The sequence below is a fragment of the Otolemur garnettii genome, unplaced genomic scaffold, assembly GCF_000181295.1.
Source record: "Otolemur garnettii isolate 467f Iridium unplaced genomic scaffold, OtoGar3 scaffold00072, whole genome shotgun sequence".
In the NCBI taxonomy this organism is placed as follows: domain Eukaryota; kingdom Metazoa; phylum Chordata; class Mammalia; order Primates; family Galagidae; genus Otolemur; species Otolemur garnettii.
The window spans coordinates 9,245,990-9,255,604 of NW_003852467.1; the positions used below are offsets into that span (position 1 = coordinate 9,245,990).

Genomic DNA, 9,615 nt, shown 5'->3' on the forward strand with positions numbered 1-9,615 from the left:
TCCTTTGGAATTATAGCACCTATATTCCATTTTTGTGACATCTATAAAAGATTTTATTATTAAAATTACATGGCCTTAATAAATTGAATTTTTTTCTAAGAATGCAATATATTTTTTAAAAACATTGATATGATCTATTTTTTAGATATTTAGAACTCAGAGGGAGGAGCAAGATGGAGGCAGAATAAAAGCTTCTATGCAACCGGGCAGGTGAGATTGGGGATAGAAGACTCCAGATACCTCTGGCTTCTGGGCTCTGCCCAGAAACATCGCTTGGGGACTCAGGGAGATAGTGAGAGACTTCTGGACCCCAGGATGTGTACAAAAGCAGTGGAAAAGTGGCAAGTGGTTGCGTTCTTTTTATCTGAGACTGTGGTGCCTGCTGCAGCTATAGCTACAACAGCAGCAAGATTGCAGACAGGGAAGGCCTTCCCTATGGGTTGTTTTGGTTTATTTTGGACTTGGGCACTCAGTTGAATTACCTTGGGAAAACTTGGGTGAGAGTGCAGGTGACTTTAAGCATTGTCCAGGGTCCAGGACTGAGCTGCTGGGCTGGAACAGAGCTATCATTGTTCAGTTGTGGACTGTGCGCAGTCATTGTGGGAGAGACCTGCAGGCTCTGCCCTCAGGAACGCAGAGCAAGTCTGGGCTGGGAGACCTTGGGCGAGTGATCTAGTGACTGTGAGAAGTGCCAAAGGCTGGGACTAAGATGCTGGGCAAGAGTGGAGCTTTCAGTGTTCGGCAGTAGGAGCGCTGCCTTGCAGCCTTGGCTATCAGGGGCATAGAGTGGGACTGGTTTGGGTACACTGATAAGAGGGCAGCCACTTCAGGAGATAGCCCAGGGACATGTGCTTTCCTGGGGAAGCCTCAAGTGTCTTTTAAGTGGGCTAAAGAGAGATTCGGTCTTTCAACCCTGCATGGTCTGAGGGCAAAGAAGTCAGCCCAGGCTTCCAGTCTCCATCATATTCAGCTGTATGAGCTTTGTGATTAGCATCTCATACCCTAGAAGATCACCTGTTGCCCAGACAATATTCAGACATATATATATATTACTTTGTTCTTGTTTTTTTTTTTTAATTTCAACCTTTTTCCCCTAGATTTTTCTTTTCTTTCTTTCTTCATTTTTCTACTGTAAATATAATTTTCCATTGTTGCCCTCTTTAATAATAAGAACTTCATTTTTGCTAGTGTTTCTGCCCCTGTTATTTGGTTTCCCCCTCAATTTTATCCTGTAATATTTTCTGTTTCTTTTATTTTGATTTATAGTATTTTTTTCCTCTCTATATGATGGAGGTGGGGTACCGTGTCTGCTCAGGCTGGCAAAGAGCTGCTGACCTCAAGGGAAATACCCAATCGAGCATCCCCAGAGGAAGGGGTGTTTTAAGGTGTGGGTCAAAGTACTGTACTGTATACCTTTATTATTCCTGTCTCCTTATTTCTGTACCTCTCTTCTTTTTGTCAATATTCCCTTTTACTCACCCACTCTCCTTTCTCATTTTCCTTTTTTAAGTCATTTTTCCCTTCTTGCTTTTCAATCTTCTCATCCTTTTAGACCTATACCAAAAGAACTCATCAAAACCTTAGGTCAGAGGCACAGTAACTTAAAGAGCAAGAGGAAGTGAAAGGAAAATTAGGGCATTAGGGCAAGGAAACAGATAAAAGATAACACTCATGAGGAAGAATCAGCAGAAAAATCCTGGCAACATGAAAACATAGTTAAGAACAATGCCCCCAAGGGACCATGAGGTAGCTACTGCAGATGACTCCACCTATAAAGAAATGTTAGAAATGACAGAATAGGAATTTAAAATACAAATGATGAAAACAGTGAAGGAAATTGCTGAGAAAGTGAAAAATAGACAAAAGGAAATCCAAAAACAGAATCAAATAAGAAATAAAGGATATAAAGAATACAGAAAGGATATAGCAGAGCTGAAGAATTGGGGCAGTCAATTAGGGAACTTAAAGATGCAATAGAAAGTATCAATAACAGATTAGAGCATGCAGAAGAAAGAATCTCAGAAGTAGAGGACAAAGCTCTTGAGATAATTCAGACAGTTAAAGAGGCAGAAAAAAGAGAAAAAAAGCAAAACATTCACTGACAGAATTATGGGACTTCATGAAGCATTCAAACATATGAGTTATAGGTATCCCAGAAGGGGAAGAAGAATGCCCCAGAAGAATGGATGCTAGATAATATTATAATATTATAAATGAAAATTTCCCAAATATCACCAAAGATGCTATCACAATCCCTTCAGAGGGATATCGGATCCCAGGTCATCTCAACTCAAATAGAGCTTCTCCAAGATACACTGTGATAAACCTGCCCAAATTTAAGACAAAAGAAAAGATTCTGCAAGCTGCCAGGAATAAGCACCAGTTAACCTACAGGGGGAAATCCATCAGGGTGACTGCAGACTTCTCTAATGAAAATTTTCAAGCCAGAAGACAATGTTCATCTACCTTTAATCTACTTAAGCAAAACAATTTCCAGCCCAGAATTCTATATCCTGCTAAGCTAAGCTTTTAAAATGATGGAGAAATCAAATATTTTACTGATATGCAAACATTGAAGAAATTTGCCACAAAAGACCAGCTCCACGGGAAATACTTCAACCTATTCAACACACTAATCATCACAATGGACCATCAGCAAAGTAAGCACCCAGAAATTAAAGGGAAAAACCTAGCTTCCACAATGATGCAAAAGATAAAACTAAGCAATGGACTTTCACAAAATAAGATGAATAGAATGCTACAACACTTATCAATTATCTCAATAAATGTTAATGGCTTGAATTCCCCACTGAAGAGGCATAGATTGGCTGATTGGATTAAAAAACACAAGCCTTCCCTTTGCTGTCTGCAGGAAACAAACCTAGCCTAAAAAGACAAATTAAAACTCAGAGTTAAGAGTTCGAAGACAATTTTTCAGGCAAATGGAATTCAAAAGAAAAGAGGCGTTGCAATCTTATTTTCAGATACAAGTGGATTTAAAGCAACTGAAGTCAAAAAAGACAAATATGGATGCTTTATCTTGGTCAAAGGAAAAATACAACAAGAAGACATTTCAATTCTAAATATTTATGCACCCAAATTAAATGCTCCCAGATTCTTGAAACAGTCCTTAATTCTGAGCAATATGACATCCTATAGCACCATAATAACAGGGAATTTAACACCTCTCTTACAGAGCTGGAAAGATCCTCTAAACAGAAATTAAACAAAGATACAAAGTACTTAAATGAGACCCTAGAATAACTGTGCTTGATAGAAGTATATAGAATGCTCCATCCCAAAGCTAAAGAATATACATTCTTCTCATTGGGCCTTGAAACAGTCTCCAAAATGGATTATATACTAGGACACAAAGCAAACCTCCTAAGAATCAAAAGAATTGAAATTTTACCTTGTATCTTCTCAGACCACAAGGCATTAAAGGTGGAAATCAATTCCAACAAAAACGTTCAACCCTACACAAAGGCATGGAAATTAAATAACCTTATGCTGAATGATAGTTGGGTGCAGGAAGAAATAAAAGAGGAAATTATTAACTTCCTTGAGCACAACAACAATGAAGACACATGCTACCAAAACCTATGGGATATAGCAAATACAATCCTGAAGGGAGAATGTATTCCTTTAAGTGCCTACACCCAAAAAACAGAAAGAGAGCGTATCAACAAACTCACAAGCCATATTATGGAACTGGAAAAAGAAGAACAATCTAAGCCTAAACCCAGCAGAAGAAAAGAAATATCCCAAATTAAATCAGAGATTAATGAAATTGAAAACAAAAGAATCATTCAGAAAATTAATGAAACAAGGAGTTGGTTTTTTAAAAAATAAATAAAATAGATAAACCTTTGGCCAGACTAACTAGAAATAGAAAAGTAAAATCTCTAGTAACTTCAATCAGAAATGATAAAGGGGAATAACAACTGATGCCACAGAGTGTTGTGTCCTGCCCTGTGGGCAGGGTCCGCTAAGACCTGTGGAACTGGTGTGGCTGGTTGAAGAAATATAAATTTAGGAACAATGATAAAGAAAAAGACGTGAGACACAGAATAGAATTTTCAAAGGTAGGAGCTCAGGGGATCTCCGTCTATTCGCCTGTTCGTGGGCTCTGGTGAGTCTTTGTTCTACACAACTTTTATTGAAATCTATCTGCCCAGGTGGTAAGCTGAGGGAGGTAACAAAGACGCCAGTAGTTTCTTTGAGTGAGTGATCAGTTTCTATTGTTATTATTAACTTTAAGGATTTGAACAGTTTTGGAGCATCTGAAACTTGAGCCTTCTGTGGGGGAAGCCTCTTGTCTGAAGTCACACACACAGATTCCTATGGAGGTGTTAAACTCTGCTAGTTCACTGTGGAGTAAAACACCACTGGTGTTAATCTCTTCTGAGGAATTGGTGGGAGAAAGGCATTTTCCTTTGCGATAAGGGGTGTTAAGCTTTCCTACCCATAACTCAGGGTTCGAGCCCCCAGCCAAATGCAAATCTCCACAACGAGTATCTGTTTTGTCTGTTTAATGGGCAGGAAAAGACCTAGAAATTGTATCTATTCCAGGTCCTGTCATAACCTCTTTTATGACCATTTACTTCCTCAGAGTGTTCACAGACTCAACAGGGTATTGGTGTAAACTGTATTCCCAGTAGGCCAGAGTTTTGGGAAGGGCCAGAAGCTTGTTCAGTTAAGAAATTTAGCAAGGGCTAGGTAAGGTAAAATAGCTGACTTTTCTTTGTTCCAACTCTTTCAGCTTACTTTTTAATTTTTCCTTTCTCTGAGGGTGCCTTCCCCTGCCAAGGATGTGATCTTCAGTCCCCATTCTGCCTGCAACAGAGATACAAGAGATTATCTCTGAATACTATGAGACGCTCTATGCCCAGAAATTTGACAATGTGAAAGAAACGGATCAATATTTGGAATCACACCTTCTCCCTAGACTAAGCCAGGAAGAAATAGATCTCCTGAACAGACCAATTTCGTGCACTGAGATCAAGGAAACAATAAAAAATCTCCCAACAAAAAAATGCCCTGGTCCAGATAGCTTCACAGCAGAATTCTATCAAACCTTCAAAGAAGAGTTTATTCCCATACTGCAGAAATTATTCCAAAAAATTGAGGAGAAAGGAATCTTCCCAACATGTTCTATGAAGCAAACATCACCCTGATACCCAAAGCATAAAAGACTCAACTATAAAGGAGAACTTCAGACTGATTTCACTAATGAATATATATGAAAAAATTCTCAACAAAATCCTAGCCAATAGATTACAGCTTATCATCACAAAAGTCATACATCATGATCAAGTAGGTTTCATATCGGGGTGCAAGGCTGGTTTAATATATGCAAGTCCATAAACATTATTCGCCATATCAACAGAAGCAAAAACAAAGACCATATAATCCTCTCGATAGATACAGAAAAAGCGTTTGATAAAATTCAGCATCTTTTTCTACTTAGAACACTGAAGAGTATAGGCATAGGTGGCACATTTCTTAAACTGATTGAAGCGATCTATGACAAACCCACAGCTAATGTTTTACTGAATGGAGTAAAACTGAAAGCTTTTCCATTTAGAATGGGAACCAGAAAAGGCTGTCCTCTGTTGCCAGTACTATTCAACATAGTACTGGAAGTTCTAGCCAATATAATCCAGCAAGAGAAGGAAAGAAAGGGCATCCAAATGGGAGTAGAAGAAGTCAAACTCTCTCTCTTTGCTCATGATATGATCTTATACTTAGAGAACTCCAAAGACTCAACCACAAAACTCCTGAAAGTCATCAAAAAATACAGTAATGTCTCAGAATATAAAATCAATGTTTATAAGCCAGTAACCTTTGTATACGCCATTAACAGCCAAGATGAGAGGCTAATTTTTTTTTATTGGCATATATGCATATATTTACTTGTCTTTTCAAATACAGTTTTGAAGTACAACAAACACTTCAATCTTCTCATCTCTATAACAGAGGTCAAAGAGGTATGATTCTTCTCTGGTGTGCAAGAGAAATGGCTATAGAGAAGCTAAGGAACACGTTTAGTCACAGAAAAGACAATAGTCAGGGATGGTCCTTTGGTCTTCTGATTACTACACCAGCATATTTCACCTGTGAACAGTGGCTTGGTTGTTGTGAAAAATTATAAAAATTGGCTGCAAAAGTAAAATGCAACCTTGTTTAGTTAAATCCAGTTCCTTTGAAATTAGGAAAGCCCCCTGTATGAGGAATAAGAATTAAATCACTGCTTATGGAAACAAATTCTAATACATCAAGGTTTTCTGTAGTAGTTCTAGATAGGAAATGTTCTTTTTTTCTTTTTATATCTTCCTCATCCTCTTCTTGCAGCACTGGTTGAAAACAGGTGACGACCCCATGAGGCTATCAGTGGAGTGAGAACCATAGCTGCTGTCTGACTCATCAGGGCTCTGAGGGATCCCAGCTTCACTCATGCCTGACATGGGCTCCTCGAAGACATCACTGCCCAGCACACCATGCCCAGAGACATTGCCTTCTTCACTCTCTTGAGGCTCCATTTTCACGTGGGCCAGATTCCAAAGAGGAGAAGCATTTACCTCTGCACCTCCAGAATTTGATTCCAAAAAGCAAAAAGTATGGAGTTCAGCAGATGTTCCAGAATCAGAGTAAGTTTATTTCTCTTACTTGAAGCCTGTGGTGAAGCTTCAACCTCCAGGTTAGATGGAAAGCGCTCACTCTGAACCCCAAGGACTCCCATGGGTAGTGACTGGTCCCCAGAAGCAAGGTCAGCCTCCAGTTCTTCACTGACAGGAAAGGTGATGTCACTCACAGGTTCCTCCTTTATCTTCACAGGTTTAGTGTCCTCTGTGGCTTTCTCAGGATTGACAATCCTTTCATATTCTTCAGAAAGCTGCTTACTAATCTGTAGCATGTAACTGTGATAGTCCTTGATGCGGTGCTGCCAGAACTTCTGGAGGGAGAGCACACTGCCAATACCCACTTCATGGAATACCTGCTCCATAACATCAGGGAAAGGAGTCTGTCCCAGCGGGGCCTCCTGATCCACAGCAAATCTCAGCAACTTGGTGAACTTAAGGCAATACTCATGCGCCACATCAGTTAGGGTCTCCAGGACACTTTCATTAGCACATTCAAAGCCTGCGTGGGCCAGGATTGTGGCTACCGCCTGGTAGAGGAGCTGCCAACAGGAGTGCCAGCTGAGTTCAGTCACAGGTTCCCCCTTTCCATCTGTTATCCTGGGTAGAGTGCCACGGCATCAGCATAGTTCACAGCAACCTTAAACTCTTGGGCTCAAGCATCCTCTTGTCTCAGGCTCTCTACTTTTTAGTAGAGACAGGGTCTTATTCTTGCTCAGGCTGGTCTTGAACCAAGAGGCTAATTAAGGACACAACTTCCTTCACCATAGCTTGAAAGAAAATTAAATACTAACAAAAAAGATGAAAGACCTCTATAAACCCTAAGAAAAGAAATAGCAGAAAATATTAACAAATGGAAAAACATGCTGTTCTCATGGTTGGGAAGAATCAACATTGTTAAAATGTCTATACTTCCCAAAGCAATATACCATTTCAATGCCATCCGTATTAAAATACCAACATCATACTTTTAAGACTTGGAAAAAATAATTCTTCATTTTGTATGGAACCAGGAAAAATCCAGTATAGCTAAGGCAGTTCTTAGTAATAAAAACAAAGCCAGGGGCATCAGCATAGCAGACTTTCAGCTGTACTACAAGGCCACAGTGGTCAAGATAGCATGGTACCGGCACAAAAATACAGACATAGACATTTGGAATCAATGAGAAAACCAGAAAATGAAACTAACATCTTACAGCCACCTAATCTTCAATAAATCAAACAGGAACAGACACTGGGGGAAAGACTCCCTATTCAGTAAATGGTGATGGGAGAACTGATTATCCACATGTAAAAGACTGAGACTGGACCTGCACTTTTCTCCACTCACAAAAATTGATTCAAGATGTACAAAAGACTTAAATTTAAGGCATGAAATGATAAAAATCCTCAAAGAAAGCATAGGAAAAACACTGGATGATGTAGGCCTGGGGAAAGACTTTATGAAGAAGACTGCCATGGCAATCTCAACGACATGAAAAATAAACAAATGGGACTCAATGAAACTGAAAAGCTTCTGTACAGCTAAGGAGACAACAACCAAAGCAAACCTACACAATGGGAAAGGATATTTGCATACTTTGAATCAGACAAAAGCTTGATAACAAGGATCTATAGAGCAAATTAATCCACGTGAAAAAAGCCAACAATCCCATATATCAATGGGCAAGAGAGATGAATAGAAACTTCTCTAAGGAAGACAGACTTATGGCTAACAAGCATATGAAAAAATGCTCAGAGTCCTTAATTATTAGAGAAATGCAAATCAAGACTATATCCTCTAACCTCAGTGAGAATGGCCCATATCACAAAATCTCAGAACTTCAGATATTGGGATGGGTGTGGAGAGAAAGGAACACTTTTATACTGTTGATGGGACTGCAAATTAATACAACCTTTTTGGAAGGAAGTATGGAGAACCCTCAAAGAACTCAAGCTAGAGTTTGAGTTCTAGCTTGCAGGATCAAGCAAACTCCCATTTGATCCTGCAATCCTGTTACTGGGCATTTACCCAGAAGAAAAAAAATCCTTTTATCATAAGGACACTTGCACTAGACTGTTTATTGCAGCTCAATTTACAATCACCAAAAGGTGGAAAGAGCCTAAATTCCCCCCAACCCAGGAATGGATTAACAAGCTGTGGTATATGTATACCATGGAATACTATTCAGGCATTAAAAAAATTGAAGACTTTACAGCCTTTGTACTAACATGGACAGAAGTGGAACACATTATTCTTTGTAAAGCACCACAAGAATGAAGCATGAATCCTATGTACTCAATTTTGATATGAGGACAATTAATGACAAGGGGGCGGGTGAGCAGAGAGAGGAAGAAGGAGGGAGGAGTGGGGAAGGGATTAGCAGAGAGAGTGACAGAGGGAGGGGGTGGGGTCTCTGTGTGTGTCACACCTTTTGGGGCAAGACATGAATGTAAGAGGGACTTTACCTAAAAAATGCAATCAGTGAAACCTGGTTTCTTGTACCCTCAATGAATCCCCAACAAGAAATTTAAAAAAAAGGAAAAAAGCCATCTGACTTATCCTATGGCTTGCCTTTTTAGATTCTTAGTCATGTCTTTTGACAAATCTTAATTATTAAGATCCAAAATTCTAGTTGCTAATTCTTTGTCAATGACATATGCTGCCAGCATCCTCTCTAGGTCAGTGGTTTATCTTTTTTTTTTTTTTAAATGGGGACTTGTGTAAACAGAACTTTTTCATTTTCAGTTGGAATAGATTCAATATTGTCAATCCTTTTCTTTTGTAGTTTATATATTTGGGTTTTATTTATTTATTTTTTAATTGTATTATTATTATTATTTTTTGAGACAATCTCACTTTGTTGCCCTAGGTAGCATGCCATGGCATCATAGCTCACAGCTACCTCAAACTCTTGGGCTTAAGCGATTCTCTTGCCTCAGCCTCCCAAGCAGCTGAGATTATAGGCACCCGCCACAATGCCCAGCTACTTTT

The 9,615-nt window shown here is 39.2% G+C and overlaps 2 protein-coding genes across 2 annotated transcripts in view; both read right to left on the minus strand.

Moving 5' to 3' along the window:
• Positions 1-5,898: 5,898 nt before the first annotated feature.
• Positions 5,899-7,226, minus strand: LOC100951262 (STAGA complex 65 subunit gamma-like). The gene is made up of 2 exons (XM_012807587.2): positions 6,670-7,226; positions 5,899-6,589 (listed from the first exon to the last, which is right to left on the minus strand). The coding sequence occupies exons 1-2, from the start codon at positions 7,004-7,006 to the stop codon at positions 6,327-6,329; spliced, it is 600 nt and encodes a 199-aa protein (XP_012663041.1). The 5' UTR covers positions 7,007-7,226; the 3' UTR covers positions 5,899-6,326.
• Positions 7,227-9,046: 1,820 nt separating this feature from the next.
• Positions 9,047-9,615, minus strand: part of LOC105887360 (DNA dC->dU-editing enzyme APOBEC-3C-like) — a 1,858-nt gene continuing 1,289 nt past the window's right edge. The window contains exon 2 of the mRNA XM_023515456.1: positions 9,047-9,052. Within this exon, the coding sequence (XP_023371224.1) occupies positions 9,047-9,052 (6 nt within the window). The remainder of the gene's footprint in view (positions 9,053-9,615) is intronic.